The sequence below is a fragment of the Coregonus clupeaformis genome, chromosome 15 (genome assembly GCF_020615455.1).
Source record: "Coregonus clupeaformis isolate EN_2021a chromosome 15, ASM2061545v1, whole genome shotgun sequence".
Lineage (NCBI taxonomy): Eukaryota > Metazoa > Chordata > Actinopteri > Salmoniformes > Salmonidae > Coregonus > Coregonus clupeaformis.
This window is the reverse complement of record NC_059206.1, coordinates 7,780,865-7,802,130: the sequence shown is the minus strand read 5'-3', so window position 1 is coordinate 7,802,130 and position 21,266 is coordinate 7,780,865. Positions and strand designations below refer to the sequence as shown.

The window sequence follows — 21,266 nt, the reverse complement described above, 5'->3', positions numbered from 1 at the left end:
AACTGACTCAACACAGAAGTTTACATAGTCTGAAATAACCTCTGTGAGTTCATCCAGATCAGAGCTGCTGTCCTCAAATACCTCCCACATTGTACAGTCAAAACACCCCAAGTGATACTGTTGTCATTCCAGATCTGGACAGTTTTAACTGTGGGTTTCTCCCTCTCCAGGAGGCGACAGTAAATTGGCCTGAGGTAGACCACATTGTGGTCTGATGTCCCCAGAGGAGGTCTGGTGGTGGCAGAGAACGCCTTTGGTATTGTCCCATAGCACAAATCAAGAGTCCTATTTTTCCTAGTGTGACATTTCACATACTGATGGTATGTGCGCAAGACTTTGTGCAAGGTACAGTTGTTAAAATCCCCTAAAATAAATTTGGGTGCGTCGGGAGATGGATTCCAGTTTCTGTGACAGATTATAAATAATCTCTGATGCCTTTGTTATATTAGCTTTTGGTTGAATGTACACAACAGTAACAAACAATTGGGGGAACTCACGGGGCAGATAGTAAGGTCGCAGTGACACAGAAAGCAGTTCAATGTCGGGGGTACAGAGTCGCTCTCTTACCAGGATCGATTTACACCACTGGTCGCTGACAAGCAGGCAGACGCCCCCGCCGTGAAGTTTCCCTGTGACTGTCAGATCGCGGTCCGCTCTGACCAGGGTGAAGCCGGCCGGCTCCACTTCTCTGTCCGGGACTCTGTCATCCAGCCAAGTCTCAGTAAATGCCAGCAAACAGGCCTCCCGATATTCGTGTTGGAAGCGCAGATTCGCTGACAACTCATCCGCTTTCCCCCTCAGTGACTGGGCATTAATCAGCAAGGTGGTGGGTAAGGGAAGTTTGTTCTTAATTTTTTTAAGTCGTTGTCTGATTCCCCCGCGTTTTCCACGTTTGCATTTGGGTTTGTAATCCACTCGCAGACAATCAGGTATTAGATGGGCCATTGGGATATCCATCGCGTTCGTATTTGAGTTGCATTGTAGTAAAAACTCCCCTGCTGTATTGGATTCCGCTGCCAGCAGCGTTTTCATTATTTAGTCCGTTCGTAGCGGGTATGTACACGATCAACAAGATCAGTCCAACACCGTGACCCCACCACTGGAAATCCATGGTTGGCAGAATGTTTGTAAACTAAGTGTACAAATTAAAAACATAAAATAACGCCACTAAGTGTACAAATTAAAAACATAAGATTAAAAACATAAGATAACGCCACACCAAACGTCACACACACTGCAGGTCGCAACAGAGACGCTGCTACCCGCTCTTTTCTTAGTTACGTTCATGGTTACGTTACGTATGACGAAAGCGCGTAAGTGCAAGCCCTCAGACACCCATAGAGATTGTATTGAAAGCTCTGAAATTTGAAAAAAATTGATTTTACATGGGAGTCTATGACAGACTTCTGGGCGATTTTCAACCTGACTGAAATCGCCCCAAAAGGGGGGGCATTTAAAGCACGACTTTAGCCTGATTGGACATTTAGTGGCAGTGTGGCACTGTGGCAGATCAGACGTCTAGATTACAACACTGATAACTACTGTTGCCGTGATATAATTGATTAGAAAAAAAATCCCTTCCTTTTCCCGTTTGGCAGTGCGTCGCCCATATCGCCCTATTGAACACACCGCCCCTGGTCCAGGCCCGTCTGAAGTTTGCTAGAGTGCATTTGGATGATCCAGAAGAGGATTGGGAGAATGTCATATGGTCAGATGAAACCAAAATAGAACTTTTTGGTAAAATCTCAACTCGTCGTGTTTGGAGGACAAAGAATGCTGAGTTGCATCCAAAGAACACCATACCTACTGTGAAGCATGGGGGTGGAAACATCATGCTTTGGGGCTGTTTTTCTGCAAAGGGACCAGGACGACTGATCCGTGTAAAGGAAAGAATGAACGGGGCCATGTATCGTGAGATTTTGAGTGAAAACCTCCTTCCATCAGCAAGGGCATTGAAGATGAAACGTGGCTGGGTCTTTCAGCATGACAATGATCCCAAACACACCGCCCGGCAACGAAGGAGTGGCTTCGTAAGAAGCATTTCAAGGTCCTGGAGAGGCCTAGCCAGTCTCCAGATCTCAACCCCATAGAAAATCTTTGGAGGGAGTTGAAAGTCCGTGTTGCCCAGCGACAGCCCCAAAACATCACTGCTCTAGAGGAGATCTGCATGGAGGAATGGGCCAAAATACCAGCAACAGTGTGTGAAAACCTTGTGAAGACTTACAGAAAACGTTTGACCTGTGTCATTGCCAACAAAGGGTATATAACAAAGTATTGAGAAACTTTTGTTATTGACCAAATACTTATTTTCCACCATAATTTGCAAATAAATTCATTAAAAATCCTACAATGTGATTTTCTGGATTTTTTTCTCATTTTCTCTGTCATAGTTGACGTGTACCTATGATGAAAATTACAGGCCTCTCTCATCTTTTTAAGTGGGAGAACTTGCACAATTGGTGGCTGACTAAATACTTTTTTCCCCCACTGTATATATTGGCATATAAATTGTTATTTATATGCCAATTGATTACAAATGTATTTCACAATATTCCAACTAAGCATAACCCTGAGCGATCTTAGAAATGGTATCCAAAATAAATATACACCCTTGGGGAAAATCATGGGGGTCCACATCACATCTGCCAATCGCAACCAAAACCCAGATGTCAACATTTGTTGACTTGCACAGCTAAACGTTATCTTATTGTTCTCATTTGCAATAAATACAGAATGCCAATTGGCTCCTTTCATTGGTCTAGTGGTCATAAGGATGGATTCTCTCTAAAGCCTCTATCAGAGTCTGTCCCAGTGTTCTAGAATATTGGACCGTTGGCTTTCATACTTTCCAAATTCTCAGCGCGGCTCAAGCAATTTATCCACTTGTCAACACATTCAAATGAATGGAGGAGGCATACATGGAGCCGTACTGGTTGGGAATTGTGGGGAGGTGTGTGTTCGGGCTGTACGTTGGTCATAGAGCCGCGTAGCTTTCACAAAGGGACGCAGACTATTGCGTCTCTACGCCTTTGCACTCTGAATTACGCTTCAGAACTCTCTAAGGCGCCCCACCCATACCCTAGGTACAGGTCTAGTGTCAGCCTCCCCTCCCCCAATCCTAACCTTAAGCATGAATAGGGGAAATGCAAAACTGACCCTAGATCAGCATCTAGGGGCAACTTCCCCCTACACCACCCTAACCTTTGCCAACCCTCCCTCCTGGAGAGCTACAGGGCGAGCATACAAAGAAAACTGACTGAAACAGAGAGGGACTCCCTGAACTTGTCCAATACGAAACACTTGTTTTGCTACAAAAGTTTTGCCACGGTGTGCCCTAATGAATACGACCCTGGTTCTGCTAATCAGCTGCAGATCAGGACCTTGATTAGCTGTATCAGGGCCGGAGGGCTGGAACGAAACCCTGCATTCCCTGTAGCTCTCCCTGTCGCTTCACTAATTGGCGAAGTAGTCCACACACCTTGTGTGCTCTAGGTCTAAATCCAACACTCATGAAAAGACTAACCAAACAACATCGCACCCTGCCAGGAGCTACGCCTGATCTAATCTAATAGTCTGTTTGGTCTTCTTTGTTGGTCTTTCTGAGGGCTGAGGGAGAGAGGGAAATAGCTAGGGGTTGAGGGAGAAAAGAGAGTGAGACCAGCGCAGTGTTCTTTATCTCTGGAGTTAGTTATCTAGGGGTCGAAGCAGCTCTCTGCTAATGGACGGCCTCGAGAGACAGAGGAGCCAGAGACAGGGCAACAGGCCAGACCGGCAAATGCCTTAAGCTCTGGAGACTAGGGGCTGCGTCCCAAATGGTCAAAAGGAGTGCACTACATTGGGAATAGGGTGCCCTTTGGGACACTGCCTAGGGGGCTTCCAGCTGTTAGGCCACATTTCCTCTCTTTCTCTTTGGACTTTCTTTGGACTTTCTTTTGACCGTCTTTCTTTCTGTACAAAAATGTTGACATTGATAAAATACCTGTTATCTAGAATAATCTCTAAATACAAACGTCAAAATTGGATGTCATTTTGCAGCTTGAAACCACCCCACTATCCACGTCATCCTTCACCTTGACTTTCACTGTGAACTTCACTGCGAATTTCACTTTGATTTTCACCTTGACCTTCACCTCTTTTCTCTTTCCCACCACTCTCTCCTCCTCTCCCTGTCTCAGCTGGGGGAATCTGAGGTGTGTGATGGGTGGTAATTGTAGGTTAAGGTCCAGCTGCTGACAGTGTGTGATCTCTACCCAACACACACACACACACATTCTCCACTTGTCAGAGCATGCTTCAGATGGAGGTGTAGCCTGGCCTGGTCTGGTTTTCTCCCCTGGATCATCCTGGTAGCCATAACCCTAACCCTGGTAACCCAAACCCTGCTCTGTAGTCTGTAATTGGCCCAGACACACAACAGTACAGTACAGTACGAGAGAGAGAGAGAGAGAGAGAGAGAGAGAGAGAGAGAGAGAGAGAGAGAGAGAGAGAGAGAGAGAGAGAGAGAGAGACAGAGACAGAGACAGAGACAGAGACAGAGACAGAGACAGAGACAGAGACAGAGACAGAGACAGAGAGAGAGAGAGAGAGAGAGAGAGGGAGAGGGAGAGAGAGAGAGAGAGAGAGAGGGCTCCTGATGGGCCCTTCTAATTCACATGAAAGAGCTGCTGATGGAATGAGGGAGAGCGGGGTCTCGGGCTACGGGGTCGATGACACGGGTTGTTAACAAGAAACCTGATGACAATGACTTGCACCTTTCTTTCCGAGCCAGCAGCGGAGACACTACCGTTAAGTCTCCCCGTCTCAACATTCCAGGCATTGCTGGTGAGGATTGGGGGAGTGGGGAACTTTGACCCGTGAAAAAGGTGGTAGTAGCCCCAAGCTTGGATGTGGTACAGTCCATGCTACAAGGCCAAAGGTTGAATGCAAATATGGAATAGCTCCAAACCTCATGATGGGTGGACGAATACCAATGATGAAGTGCTTTTGATAAAAACATTTCAACCGTTATTTACTCAGGTAAGTGTAATCAACATAAAATCACTTTTTCAAAAATAATCTGGTCTTTATAACATAGGTTATTGTGCACAAGTTCAGTTTCTAAAAAAGCAACTATACATTTACCAGAGTTAAGCCACCAACCACAAGTAAATAGATGACTAGCTATGTGGTAGGCCTTTATGATGGAATGACTGGGGCTAAGTCACAACAGAGCTTTCTGGAGGAATGGGCTTTAACACAAGGGGAACACCAAATCCAATATCCGCAAACAGGAAGAGTGGACAGAGATAGAGACAGAGAGAGAAACAGAGAGAGACAGAGAAACACAGAGAGACAGAGAGAGACAGAGAGAGACAGAGAGACAGAGAGAGACAGAGAGAGACAGAGAGAGACAGAGAGAGACAGAGAGAGACAGAGAGACAGAGAGAGACAGAGAGACAGAGAGACAGAGAGACACAGAGAGACAGAGACACAGAGAGACAGAGCGAAGAGAGAGCGAGAGAGAGAGAGAGTTAGAGCGAGAGAGACAGAGAGAGACAGAGCGCAGAGTGCAGAGAAAGAGAGAGACAGAGAAAGACTGCCTGCCTGTAGTTACACACTGAGTAAATGAAGCTGAGAGGAACTGGTGGGCAGCAGTCTCAGCACCGTGCAGCTTACACAGGGATAACGCTGCACCTGAAACAACACGCGCGCACACACACACACACACACACACACACACACACACACACACACACACACACACACAGACGACAAAAACCCACACATGCCCACACAGAAACACACACACACACACACATGCCCAGTTGCACACACACACACACACACACACACAGTGGGTAACGTGAAAGTAAAGCTTAAGCCTAAGGCTATGGCTAAATGGAAATAAATCCAGTTTCTGGTACTGTGGACTAATACCCAAACAGTACATCACCCAGATGCTAGCAGGACTACCAGATGCTAGCAGGACTACCAGATGCTAGCAGGACTACCAGATTTGCATTGGATGAGTGTTAGTTAAACCCACTAAAGATATAGGTCCACTAAACTTTCTGGTATCTCCTTAGCTCTGCTTACCAATGCAGCGAGTTCTGTCTGGAGATGGGATGTAGCCAGACGGACAGACACAGGAGTAACCGCCCACCGAGTTGAAACACTGTCCTCCGTCACACACGCGGGCAATGGTGACACACTCATCCACATCTGAAATGACAGGGAAAGAGACGCGTGTCATAACCCAGTGTCTCATTGGCGTCAGACAGCGAGGAAAATCTTTTTGACTAATGTGTTAGTATAACTGTTGTCATTTTGTTGAAATGGCATTTTCCACATTCTCTACGTGTATGGTGTTCTTCTATGATGAAAATAAAATAGATATAATTCCCACAAAAACACAAAACAACACAAAATAAAGACCATATTTCTCACAAATACATTTCACAAATAGGGACAAATTGACATTTTATGTACACACTGCTGCCTACACAATTGCCCCTTGTGGGAATTGAATTAAACTTGGGAATTGAATTAAACTTTGGAATTGAATTAAACTTTGCAGTCTGGCTGCAATGTTGTTTTTAAAGGGTGGATCAAGTTGTGTGAGGAGGCTACAGTAAGGCCACATCCCAAATAGCACCCTATTCCCTATATAGTGACCAGGGCTCTGGTCAAAAGTAGTGCACTATATAGGGAATAGGGTGCTATTTGGGATGTAGCCTGAGCCAGCACCGTGATGAGTGGCTTCTCAGTGTTAATCCCTGTGTATATCTTTACAAACAGTGACTTGCACTTGAAGAATCCAAAGCATGTTGGAGAGGCAGTAAAAAGAGGAGCGTTAGAGGAGGTTCTTCCTATTTACCTTTGTCACTGAAACAGTGGGCTCAGTGTTGGGACTGTTAGCTCAGTAAAGTACATCCAGTCTGCAGCACTAACACACTGGACCACGTCTCAAAGGGGAAAAGGACATGGCGAGAGGTAGACGCCATTTTGAGGCTTCAAGGGAAGGAGTGTCTCGATGTTTTGTTATTTTTGTCCTGTTTCAAATGGATGGCTTTTGCCAAGATTTGATATCCAAAGGTATTCAATTCCATTACTTGCTAAACCTCATACATTAAAATAAAATACTCAGTTCTACATTGTTCTAAACTATTTAGGGTTACATGGTCAGTACAAACCCAATATACAAGTATTTTATCACCAAAGGCAAACAAAGAGCTGAAGTAGACCAAAGAGCTGAAGTAGACTGCACCAAAGAGCTGAAGTAGACTGCACACCTAAAGAAAGTGACCTCAAGGATAGTTCCTTGATTCCATAATGTGTTTACTTTCAATGACGTTTGAAGCTAAATGCTAGACACAACAAGCAGCTATTTGAAACATAAACACGTAGACAATAGGATAATTGTTTACGGGGATGTAATTAGGGGTGAATGAGCGGTTTCATAAATAAGTACCTGGCACCTAGAGGATCAAAAAGGCGTAAGTTATAGACTAACTGAGATGTTTCCGTAAATTATAGACTGACTGAGAAGATTAAACAGACGGTAGGAGGATAGTAATTAGCCACGAGGCTAACACAACAACGGGAATTAGCGAGGGTCGAGCCAGGCCAAATGCCCAAGGAATTTACAAGACTGTAATTACGCAGTTCTAAACAGCTTGTTAAGTGTCTTCTACTCTGAAATGGTTTCAGAGGACAGCCTTATCGTGAGTAGGGATTAGGCTAAGGATGAAGATTTCCCAAAAACAGCCTAACATGCGGCTTGCAGAGAGGAACTTTGGGAGTTAGAGTGACGTGTGGGACACTAATGCTCAGTGTTCTAGTTTAAACCTATACCCATGACCTTTAACCTATACCCTGACCTTTAACCTATACCCTGACCTTTAACCTATACCCTGACCTTTAACCTATACCCTGACCTTTATCCTATACCCTGACCTTTAACCTATACCCTGACCTTTAACCTATACCCTGACCTTTAACCTATACCCTGACCTTTATCCTTACCTCCAACCCTGTTCCTGGAGAGCTACCATCCTGTAGGTTAACTCCAACCCTGTTCCTGGAGAGCTACCATCCTGTAGGTTAACTCCAACCCTGTTCCTGGAGAGCTACCATCCTGTAGGTTAACTCCAACCCTGTTCCTGGAGAGCTACCATCCTGCTAGGTTAACCCAACCCTGTTCCTGGAGAGCTACCATCCTGTAGGTTAACTCCAACCCTGTTCCTGGAGAGCTACCATCCTGTAGGTTAACTCCAACCCTGTTCCTGGAGAGCTACCATCCTGTAGGTTAACTCCAACCCTGTTCCTGTGAGCTACCATCCTGTAGGTTAACTCCAACCCTGTTCCTGTGAGCTACCATCCTGTAGGTTTTAACTCCAACCCCTTCCTGGACAGCTACCCTCCTGTAGGTTAACTCCAACCCTGTTCCTGTGAGCTACCGTCCTCTAGGTTAACTCCAACCCTGTTCCTAGAGAGCTACCGTCCTGTAGGTGAACTCTAACCCTGTTCCTGTGAGCTACCGTCCTCTAGGTTAACTCCAACCCTGTTCCTAGAGAGCTACCGTCCTCTAGGTTAACTCCAACCCTGTTCCTGTGAGCTACCGTCCTCTAGGTTAACTCCAACCCTGTTCTTAGAGAGCTACCGTCCTCTAGGTGAACTCCAACCCTAATCTAGCGCACCTGATTCTAATAATTAGGTTGATAAGATTAATCAGGTTAGTTACAACTGGAGTTGGAATGACCTACAGGAGGGTAGTTGGAGTGACCTACAGGAGGGTAGTTGGAGTGACCTACAGGAGGGTAGTTGGAGTGACCTACAGGAGGGTAGTTGGAGTGACCTACAGGAGGGTTGCTCTACAGGAACAGAATTGGAGAGCCCCGCCTTAAGCCCTCAAAGTTATAACTCACCATAACCCTAGAGGTTCTTGAGGTCTCTGTAGTCATAATTTTTATGAGCTAAAGTCATAATTTTAACGATGCATGTCCATAAATCACAGTTCCGATATCTGCCATTTGCTACGGTTTGGACAAACGTCACATATAGACCAGAGTTTATGAGATCATGTTGTTAACACCCACTTATCACATACTTCTCAATACATCATCTTACTGTTTCATTCCATGTACCCAGTAGCTTCAGAAAGTATTCACACCCCTTGACTTTCTATACTTTTTGTTGTGTTACAGCCTGAATGTAAAATGGATTAAATTGAGATTTTTTTTGTCACTGGCCTACACAAAATACCCCATAATGTAAAAGTGGAATTATGTTTTTAGAATTTTTTTCTAATTAATTAAAATTGAAAAGCTGAGATGTCTCGAGTCAATAAGTATTCAACCCCTTTGTTATGGCAAGCCTAAATAAGTTCAGGAGTAAAAATGTGCTTAACAAATCACATAATAAGTTGCATGGACTCACTCTGTGTGCAATAATAGTGTTTAACATGACAATTATCTGTAAGGCCCCTCAGTCGATCAGTGAATTTGAAACACAAATTCAACCACAAAGAACAGGGAGGTTTTCTAATGCCTCGCAAAGAAGGGCACCTATTGGTAGATGGGTAAAAAAAACAGACATTGAATATCCCTTTGAGCATGGTGAAGTTATTAATTACACTTTGGATGTTATATCAATACACCCAGTCACTACAAAGATACAGGCGTCCTTCCTAACTCAGTTGCCGGAGAGGAAGTAAACCGCTCAGGGATCTCACCATGAGGCCAATGGTGACTTTAAAACAGTTACAGAGTTTAATGGCTGTGAAAGGGGAAAACTGAGGATTGATCAACAACATTGTAGTTACTCCACAATACTAACCTGTTTGCAAAAAGGCACTAAAGTAACACAGCAAAACATTTGGCAAAGCAAATAACCTTTTGTACTGAATACAAAGTGTTATGTTTGGGGCAAATCCAATCAACACATTACTGAGTACCACTCTCCATATTTTCAAGCATAGTGGTGGCTGCATCATGTTATGGGTATGCTTGTCATCGTTAAGGACTGGGGAGTTTTTCAGGATAAAAAATAAGCGTAATGGAGCTAAGCACAGGCAACATCCTAGAGGAAAACCTGGTTCAGTCTGCTTTCCACCAGACACTGGGAGATTAATTCACATTTCAGCAGGACAATAACCTAAAACACAAGGCCAAATCTACACTGGCGTTACTTACCAAGAAGACAGTGAGTGGCCGAGTTACAGTTTGACTTAAATCTGCTTGAAGATATACAGTGGGGGAAAAAAGTATTTAGTCAGCCACCAATTGTGCAAGTTCTCCCACTTAAAAAGATGAGAGAGGCCTGTAATTTTCATCATAGGTACACGTCAACTATGACAGACAAATTGAGAATTTTTTTTCCAGAAAATCACATTGTAGGATTTTTAATGATTTTATTTGCAAATTATGGTGGAAAATAAGTATTTGGTCACCTACAAACAAGCAAGATTTCTGGCTCTCACAGACCTGTAACTTCTTCTTTAAGAGGCTCCTCTGTCCTCCACTCGTTACTTGTATTAATGGCACCTGTTTGAACTTGTTATCAGTATAAAAGACACCTGTCCACAACCTCAAACAGTCACACTCCAAACTCCACTATGACCAAGACCAAAGAGCTGTCAAAGGACACCAGAAACAAAATTGTAGACCTGCACCAGGCTGGGAAGACTGAATCTGCAATAGGTAAGCAGCTTGGTTTGAAGAAATCAACTGTGGGAGCAATTATTAGGAAATGGAAGACATACAAGACCACTGATAATCTCCCTCGATCTGGGGCTCCATGCAAGATCTCACCCCGTGGGGTCAAAATGATCACAAGAACGGTGAGCAAAATCCCAGAACCACACGGGGGGACCTAGTGAATGACCTGCAGAGAGCTGGGACCAAAGTAACAAAGCCTACCATCAGTAACACACTACGCCGCCAGGGACTCAAATCCTGCAGTGCCAGACGTGTCCCCCTGCTTAAGCCAGTACATGTCCAGGCCCGTCTGAAGTTTGCTAGAGTGCATTTGGATGATCCAGAAGAGGATTGGGAGAATGTCATATGGTCAGATGAAACCAAAATATTACTTTTTGGTAAAAACTCAACTCGTCGTGTTTGGAGGACAAAGAATGCTGAGTTGCATCCAAAGAACACCATACCTACTGTGAAGCATGGGGGTGGAAACATCATGCTTTGGGGCTGTTTTTCTGCAAAGGGACCAGGACGACTGATCCGTGTAAAGGAAAGAATGAATGGGGTAATGTATCGTGAGATTTTGAGTGAAAACCTCCTTCCATCAGCAAGGGCATTGAAGATGAAACGTGGCTGGGTCTTTCAGCATGACAATGATCCCAAACACACCGCCCGGGCAACGAAGGAGTGGCTTCGTAAGAAGCATTTCAAGGTCCTGGAGTGGCCTAGCCAGTCTCTAGATCTCAACCCCATAGAAAATCTTTGGAGGGAGTTGAAAGTCTGTGTTGCCCAGCGACAGCCCCAAAACATCACTGCTCTAGAGGAGATCTGCATGGAGGAATGGGCCAAAATACCAGCAACAGTGTGTGAAAACCTTGTGAAGACTTACAGAAAACGTTTGACCTGTGTCATTGCCAACAAAGGGTATATAACAAAGTATTGAGAAATACTTATTTTCCACCATAATTTGCAAATAAATTCATAAAAAATCCTACAATGTGATTTTCTGGAAGAAAAATTCTCATTTTGTCTGTCATAGTTGACGTGTACCTATGATGAAAATTACAGGCCTCTCTCATCTTTTTAAGTGGGAGAACTTGCACAATTGGTGGCTGACTAAATACTTTTTTTCCCCACTGTATGGAAAGACCTGAAAATGGTTGTCTAGCAATGATCAACAACCAATTTGACAGAGCTTGAAGAATTTGGAAAATAACAAATGTTGCACAATCCAGGTTTGGAAAGCTCTTAGATAATTACTCAGAAAGAATCACAGCTGAAATCACTGCCAAAGGTGATTCTAACATGTATTGACTCAGGTGGTTGAATACTTATCTAATCAAGATATAGTAGTGTTTTATTTTCATATATAGTTTTTACATATGTTAGAATTTTTCTTCCACTTTGACATTACAGACTATTTTGTGTAGATTGTTGACAAAAAAGGACAATTAAATCCATTTTAATCCCACTTTGTAACACAACAAAATGTGGAACAAGTAAAGGGGTGTGAATACTTTCTGAAGGCACTGTATGTTCAAGTAATTCCTTAGGATTATGTTAAAGAAATACTCATTACAATACCCAATAAAATGATACATTCTCTTACTTCAACATCCATTATTGTGTATCTTGAGCGGTTTAACAGTAAATCGGATAAAAAGGGAAATGAGAGAAAAAGGTATCATTAAGCCAAAATGGCCGCCACCATTTCCTGTGTTACTCACCCTCGCACTTCTGGGAGCCCTCTTTCTGCCTGTGGCCAGCTGGACACTTGCACTCGTACGAACCCACAGTGTTGATGCAATTTCCTCCCTGGCATAGTCCCGGGATGGCCTGGCACTCATCAACATCTGGACAAACGAGAGCAGAGCACATAAACAACCATAACAGTGGTCAGGTCAACGCCGCACACTGTAAAACATCATTACACAAAGTGGAAGTCATAACATTTTTAATATTGAAACGACATGGCCCATGCTGGTCCATGTTGACTCCAATGCTTCCCACAGTTGTGTCAACTTGGCTGGATGTCCTTTTGGTGGTGGACCATTCTTGATACACACGGGAAACTGTTGAGCGTGAAAAACCCAGCAGCGTTGCAGTTCTTGACACAAACCGGTGCGCCTGGCACCTACTACCATACCCCGTTCAAAGGCACATAAATATTTTGTCTTACCCATTCACCCTCTGAATGGCACACATACACGATCCCATGTCTCAATTGTCTCAAGACTTAAAAATCCTTCTTTAACCTGTTTCCTCCCCTTCATCTACACTGAATGAAATTGATTTAACAAGTGACACCAATAAGGGATCATAGCTTTCACCTGGATTCAGCTGATCAGTCTATGTCATGGAAAGAGCAGGTGTTCATAATGTTTTGTACATCTATTTTTCTCCAATGTTGGTACATTTTGTGTCGCTGTGATAAAACACTTTTCACATTTCATGTGATAAAAATCACAAGTGCCCATTTAAAGCGTTTAAAACCAAGATATGGACACTACTACGGTTAAATAAGAGGGGCGCTGCGACACCTTGTCGGCTTGTAAAGATTTCAGAGAACATAAACTGAGATTTTGTCATAATAGAGTAACTATCTTTGATCGGCAATGACATTGTTATGAATTGCCAACATCGGCCGTTCATAAATTCAGAGCGTTATCATGTTCCTCAATTAATTCAGCGCATTTCAAGTAGGATATCTCAACACAGAGCACGCTCAGGACACACAGAGCGCACCCAGAGTATAGGAGTATAGCGTTGTGGAATCATACAAACATTGTTACGGCAGTCAAATGACAAAAGTCAAATGTGTTAAACTAGCTAGATTACCTCCTTCAACGAATGACAGAATATCGCCTATATTTGGTGAAATCGAGTTGATGATTATACAGATATCAGATCAACTTATGAATAACAGGGAGATGAAGAGTGCAAATAGTTTAAATATCAAGGTATCTTAACGAAAAAATAAAGAAAATAACCATATCTACTCTCATACCGTTTGTTGATCACACATCACACTTTCTACCAAAGCTCTCATATCGGCAGCAAGTAGGAGACAGCGCAGAGAAGTGGGGGAAATGTTATAGAGGTATTTTGGCATGCATAGGCGAGAGACGTGCTTTGATAATGCAACCTTTATATTACAGAATAAAGTTTCACATTCTCATGTGAGACAGGAGTCAGGATTTTGGGTTTCAGTGGGATTGGGACTGGATAGGAAAATATCCTAGGCTCTAGGACAGGTGAAGATATAATTTTACCTCATGCTTCTCTGAATTGTTAACAGACATGCATAGATCTATCAAATGTGACTGTCTGAAGAGTCAAAAATGACAGCTCAAAGAAGCACACGTTCTTTTATAGGCTGTGCTGTAGAGGTTTCATGTAGGCCTAGGGTTTATTAACTGCATCCGGGTCGCGTTTGCAGTCCGGCAGCGTCAATTATGCATGTGCTTTGAATTTATGCTAACTTTGTGTGAAGTAGATACGCTATGCTAAAGACTTTTGCTAATCTGATGCTGTTCACGTTGTGTATAAATCGGGAAATGTGAAGAGTGATCCCGTGCCAGTCCCGGGATCCCAGTTACCCATGTTAATCCATAGACTTTACTAATCTCCGGTAGAGCAGTCAGATAACCAACGAATCATATAACTGTTATTATAACTGTTGAAAACGGTTGACTATCAGAGGGTTTGGTTAGCTTAGCTCTTTCATTGCATTTACAATACACTCAAACCAAAATGGCTGCTTTAGCTTTGGCATACCACAACATGCATGTCTCTAGCCTCAGTTCGATGATGAATGAGCACTCCTCTCTCATCTCTCTCTCACCAGTCAGGTTGAGACTACCACATGCACGTATTAGGAAATACTTGGTTTTGATGTTCCAGTCAGGTTGAGACTACCTGTGATGCTCCCCATAAACTCCTTGGCAGGGATTTCAAACACTGCGAGAATGGCTCCATACTGCAGTGATTTAACCCACGGCTTGTCTTAGTCTGCAGCACGGCAGCCCTGTCTTCCCTACCACCCCATCTGGAATGGCTTGGCGTAATGTCTACCACATTGGTGGTGGGGTGACGAGGTGTTAACAAACAATACAATGCACACTAACGCTTGGATTGTGGCTTTATGCTTTACTAAAATCGGCAAAGCAGAGATATATTCGCTGTATTTGTGTACATGTAGATGCAGGTACATGTAGATGCAGGTACATGTAGATGCAGGTACATGTAGATCTGGTACATGTAGATCAGGTACAAAGTTTGGACACACCTACTCATTCCAGGGTTTTTCTTTATTTTTACTATTTTCTACATTGTAGAATAATAGTGAAGACATCAAAACTATGAAATAACACATATGGAATCAGGTACAGTACCAGTCAAAAGTTTGGACACACCTACTCATTCCAGGGTTTTTCTTTATTTTTACTGTTTTCCAACAGTCTTGAAAGAGTTCCCACATATGCTGAGCACTTGTTGGCTGCTTTTGTTTCACTCTGCGGTCCAACTCATCCCAAATCATCTCAATTGGGTTGAGGTCGGGTGATTGTGGAGGCCAGGTCATCTGATGCAGCACTCCATCACTCTCTTTTTTGGTCAAATAGCCCTTACACAGCCTGGAGGTGTGTTTTGGGTCATTGTCCTGTTGAAAAACAAATGCTAGTCCCACTAAGCGCAAACCAGATGGGATGGCATATCGCTGCAGAATGCTGTGGTAGCCATGCTGGTTAAGTGTGCCTTGAATTCTAAATAAATCACAGACATTGTCACCAGCAAAGCACCCCCACACCATCACACCTCCTCCTCCATGCTTCACGGTGGGAACCACACATGCGGAGATGATCCGTTCACCTACTCTGCGTCTCACAAAGACACGGCGGTTGGAACCAAAAATCTCATATTTGGACTCATCAGACCAAAGAACAGATTTCCACCGGTCTAATGGCCATTGCTCATGTTTCTTGGCCCAAGCAAGTCTCTTCTTCTTATTGCTGTCCTTTAGTAGGGGTTTCTTTGCAGCAAATCGACCATGAAGGCCTGATTCACGCAGTCTCCTCTGAACAGTTGATGTTGAGATGTGAACTCTGTGCCGTATTTATTTGGGCTGCAATCTGAGGTGCAGTTAACTCTAATTAACTTATCCTCTGCAGCAGAGGTACAGTGAGGGAAAAAAGTATTTGATCCCCTGCTGATTTTGTACGTTTGCCCACTGACAAATAAATTATCTGTCTATAATTGTAATGGTAGGTTTATTTGAACAGTGAGAGACAGAATAACAACAAAAAAATCCAGAAAAAAACGCATGTTATAAATTGATTTGCATTTTAATGAGGGAAATAAGTATTTGACCCCTCTGCAAAACATGACTTAGTACTTGGTGGCAAAACCCTTGTTGGCAATCACAGAGGTCAGACGTTTCTTGTAGTTGGCCACCAGGTTTGCACACATCTCAGGAGGGATTTTGTCCCACTCCTCTTTGCAGATCTTCTCCAAGTCATTAAGGTTTCGAGGCTGACGTTTGGCAACTCGAACCTTCAGCTCCCTCCACAGATTTTCTATGAGATTAAGGTCTGGAGACTGGCTAGGCCACTCCAGGATCTTAATGTGCTTCTTCTTGAGCCACTCCTTTGTTGCCTTGGCCGTATGTTTTGGGTCATTGTCATGCTGGAATACCCATCCACAACCCATTTTCAATGCCCTGGCTGAGGGAAGGAGGTTCTCACCCAAGATTTGACGGTACATGGCCCCGTCCATCGTTCCTTTGATGTGGTGAAGTTGTCCTGTCCCCTTAGCAGAAAAACACCCCCAAAGCATAATGTTTGCACCTCCATGTTTGACGGTGGAGATGGTGTTCTTGGGGTCATAGGCAGCATTCCTCCTCCTCCAAACATGGCGAGTTGAGTTGATGCCAAAGAGCTCCATTTTGGTCTATCCAACCTTTTGACTGGTACATGTAGATCAGGTACATGTAGATGCTGGTGCCACGTGAGGTCAGGAGTGTCTCTCTCTCTGTCCCCCCACGCTGCTGGTGCCACGTGAGGTCAGAAGTGTCTCTCTCTCTCATTCTCAGATGGGCCTCTCTCCGTCCTTACATAGATACACATCCTACTCTATCCCCCCACCTGCTCTCTCTCTCGCTCTCTCCCTCTCTCCTTCTGACCTCACATCACTGCTCGACGGGGGCTTTACAAGCGCCTGCTTGTTGCCGTGGCAGTGGGCGGTCGGTCGCCATGGCACTGAGCGGCGGGCGAGGGCTTTAGAGGAGATTTAACACCTAGCTGTTCATTCACTCCTCTAACAGAGACAGCACCAGGGCTGTATAGACCCAACCCAGCACATCCTCCTACTGCATCCACTGCTGTATGGAATGTTCCAGGGGCCCCCTCACTCCTTCTCCCTCTCTCTCATTCTCTCTCTACCTTTATGGACTGACTCTCTTGTTCTAATCCCTCCCTCCATGCTCTCTCTCTCTGTTCCTCACTCCATTCCCCTCCCTCACTCCCTCCATGCTCCCTCCCTCCCTCCCTTGTCCCTTCCTCCCTCCCTCCCTCCCTCCCTCCCTCCCTCCCTCCCTCCCTCCCTCCATGTGTTCTCTCTTTCTCTCTGTCTATCCCTCCCTTCCTTCACAGAGGCAGTGCTGGAGACTGTGCCATGAACGGTGCTTCTGTTTGGTTGATATTGTCAAGAGGGAGTAGCTTTAGGTTGACCCTTTAGTGACCTGAGGTTTTCATGGAGAACCCTTCTGACAGGGGGGGATCTAAGAGGACTACCACTTAATTTGTTTGTTCATTCATTCACTTGTCACCGTGTGAGACCATAGACATGATAGGAGACCGTCTCCGCTCTTTTAAAGTCCTTTATACTTAATAGTTTAATAAGACATACAGTGGGAACTTCACTGTTTTACCACAGGAGGGGATTAGAAACCTCAAGGAGGGATTTATGGTCCGCGCACATAATGGCACCCTATATTTCCAATATGCCCATCGTCAAGATCTGCTATTTGACAGTTATTGTCTAGTACAGATGCGCTGGTTCAAAAGTTACTTTTCAAAATGGCCGTGCTCTAGCACCGGTACAGTGTTAATGTGACGAACTCTCAGACGCTGACGTCATGGCCACGTGGTAAATGTGTTTGCTATCACCTAACATTAACATTTCACATTTTAGTAATTTAGCAGATGCTCTTATCCAGAGCAACTTACATTTAGTGCATTCATCTTAAGATAGCTAGGTGGGACAACCACATGTCACAGTCATAGTAAGTACATTTTTCGTCAATAAAGTAGTTATCAGCAAAGTCCGAGCTAGTAAGGGGGGAAAAAGTCAAGTGCGAGTGTTAGTTCACAAAAGGCTTTTTTTTTTTTTTGGGGGTGCTGTGAAACACACACACACACACGGGCACACACACACACACACGGGCACACACACACACACACGGGCACACACACACACACACGGGCACACACACACACACACGGGCACACACACACACACACACGGTCACACACACACACACATCACATGGGCACACACACACACACCAGGGTTCGGGCCAATTCAATTCAGGAAGTAAACTGAAGTAAAATTCCAATTCAAATATTGAAAAATTGCATCTATTTTCAATGACTTCTCAATAAGCTGAAAAGGGAGAAACTATTTATGTCCAAAGTTTGTCCATTTTTTTGATATTTTCATTCAAATCTCTTCCTGAATCGACTGACTCAGGCCCCTCTAGTCCGTCAGCAGACGAGACTCACCAAGCCCAGTGTGTGTGTGTCATCCTCCTGAGGTTAGGAATGAATATTTAGGGATCCCCCCCTTCACCCCTCCCTCTCAGAGCAAGGCCCATTAGAATTCAATGGAGACCTGTGGGAGTGTGTGTCCGTAGGGGGCATTTCCAGGTCAGTTGACAGTGAACTGGATTGCAAGGCTGGCATTTGACCTCAGCTGGTCCAAAGTCTTTGTTTTCAAATGCTTTTTCAAAAATTGAGGTGACCACTAGGGCTAACATTATCTGCAATGCACAGAGTAGTGGCTATTTGCTGTTTGTGTAATTACATGTTGATAATTTTGTATGCATTATCAATTGTGGCTACACCTCCTCTCATCCTATAATTATCATTTTAGATCACCCAGTTATCTCGATTGTGACCTTATGTGAACAGAAAACAGAATTTGACGAAAACAAATATTGATAAACACTTAACAAACGTTTTTTTTGACCAAACTTGACAAACACATGACAAAAAAAAAGTGTGTCCAATTAATTAGTTAATTAATTTTAAAATGAATTGGAAAGCTAGTTTAAACTTGATGTATCCCACTCCTCACCCTGGCAGGCTCCGGTGCGTATGTTGGGGATGAAGCCTCGGCGGCATGGCTGGGGCTGGGCCGGGCACATCTCGCAGGGGTGTCCCCAGGCACGACCCACCGTGGCACAGCACAGAGTCTTGGTGCACACGATGCCACTCACCTGGCCCTGGCACATCTGGTTGCTGACCTTGGTGAAGCAAGGGCCTGTCCTGTAGTCTGGGAGAGAGCAAAATAATTCCGTTAGAAGCAATGGAAGTAGTTGGTAGTTAGAAGTCCTATCACTTATGTATACAGTGCATTCGGAAAGTGTTCAGACCCCTTGACTTCTTTCACCTTTTGTTACGTTACAGCCTTATTCTACAATGGATTAAAATGTAAGTTTTTTCCCCTCATCAATCTACACACAATACCCCATAATGACAAAGCAAAAACAGGTTGTTAGAAATTTTAGCAAATTTTATAAAAAATGAAAAACTGAAATATCACATTTACATAAGTATTCAGACCCTTTACTCAGTACTTTGTTGAAGCACCTTTGGCAGCGATTACAGCCTTGAGACTTCTTGGGTATGACGCTACAAGCTTGGCACACCTGTATTTGGGGGATTTCTCCCATTCTTCTCTGCAGATCCTCTCAAGCTCTGTCAGGTTGGATGGGGAGCGTAGCTGCACAGCTATTTTCAGGTCTCTCCAGAGATCCAAGTCCAGGTTCTGGCTGGGCCACTCAAGGACATGCAAAGACTTGTCCCGAAACCACTCCTGCGTCGTCTTGGCTGTGTGCTTAGGGTTGTTGTCCTGTTGGAAGGTGAACCTTCGCCCCAGTCTGAGGTCCTGAGCGCTCTGGAGCAGGTTATCATCAAGGATCTCTCTGTACTTTGCTCCGTTCATCTTTCCCTCGATCCTGACTGGTCTCCCAGTCCCTGCCGCTGAAAAACATCCCCACAGCATGAAGCTGCCACCACCATGCTTCACTGTAGGGATGGTGCAAGGTTTCCTCCAGACGTGACACTTGGCATTCAGGCCAAAGTGTTCAATCTTGGTTTCATCAGACCAGAGGATCTTGTTTCTCATGGTCTGAGTCCTTTAGGTGCCTTTTGCCGAACTCCAAGTGGGCTGTCATGTGCCTTTTACTGAGGAGTGGCTTCCGTCTGGCCACTCTACCATAGATGCCTGATTGGTGGAGTGCTGCAGAGATGGTTGTCCTTCTGTAAGGTTATCCCATATCCACAGAGGAACTCTGGAGCTCTGTCAGAGTGACCATCGGGTTCTTGGTCACCTCCCTGACCAAGGCCCTTCTCCCCCAATTGCTCAGTTTGGCCGGGCGGCCAGCTCTAGGATGAGTATTGGTGGTTCCAAACATATCCCATTTAAGAATGATGGAGGCCACTGTGTTCTTGGAGACCTTCAATGCTGCAGAAATGTTTTGGTACCCTTCCCCAGATCTGTGCCTCGACCAAATCCTGTCTCGGAGCTCTACGGACAATTCCTTCGACCTCATGCCTTGGTTTTTGCTCTGACATGCACTTTCAACTGTGGGACCTTATATAGACAGGTGTGTGCCTTTCCAAATCATGTCCAATCAATTGAATTTACCACAGGAGGACTCCAATCAAGTTGTAGAAACATCTCAAGGATGATCAATGGAAAGAGGATGCACCTGAGCTCAATTTCGAGTCTCATAGCAAAGGGTCTGAATACTTATGTAAATAAGGTATTTCTGATTCTGTGTTTTTTATACATTTGCTAATATTTCTAAAAACCTGTTTTTGTTTTGTCATTATGGGGTATTGTGTGTAGATTTATGAGATTTTGTATTTATTTAATCCATTTTAGAATAAGGTTGTAACGTAACTAAATGTGGAAAAAGTCAAGGGGTCTGAATACTTTCTGAATGCACTGTATATATAGATATATAGATATATGTAGTAATAGTTTAATTAATATTTTCCAAGGTATATATTTTATAAGGCTGCTATAAGTTAAGTTTCTGAAGCACTGGAGAGCCTCTCGTCTATATCTGCTACAAGGTTAACATAATGGTGTTGTCTATATCTGCTACAAGGTTAACATAATGGTGTTGTCTATATCTGCTACAAGGCTAACATAATGGTGTTGTCTATATCTGCTACAAGGCTAACATAATGGTGTTGTAATCATAATCAGTAATCATAAACAATGTTATATACAGTTGTGACTGCCGATGTGATGACAACCAACAATATACTGTAACAAAAAAGCCAATCACAAAAACATTACTTC

The 21,266-nt window shown here is 44.0% G+C and overlaps 1 protein-coding gene across 1 annotated transcript in view; it reads right to left on the bottom strand.

The window, feature by feature from the left end:
• The window catches only part of LOC121583098 (fibrillin-2), a 272,325-nt gene that overhangs the window by 206,251 nt on the left and 44,808 nt on the right, over window positions 1-21,266 (bottom strand). Inside the window, exons 6-8 of the mRNA XM_041899311.2 lie at window positions 19,026-19,223; window positions 12,401-12,526; window positions 6,076-6,201 (exon numbers count right to left, since the gene is read on the bottom strand). Coding sequence (XP_041755245.2) covers window positions 6,076-6,201; window positions 12,401-12,526; window positions 19,026-19,223 — 450 coding nt within the window. The remainder of the gene's footprint in view (window positions 1-6,075; window positions 6,202-12,400; window positions 12,527-19,025; window positions 19,224-21,266) is intronic.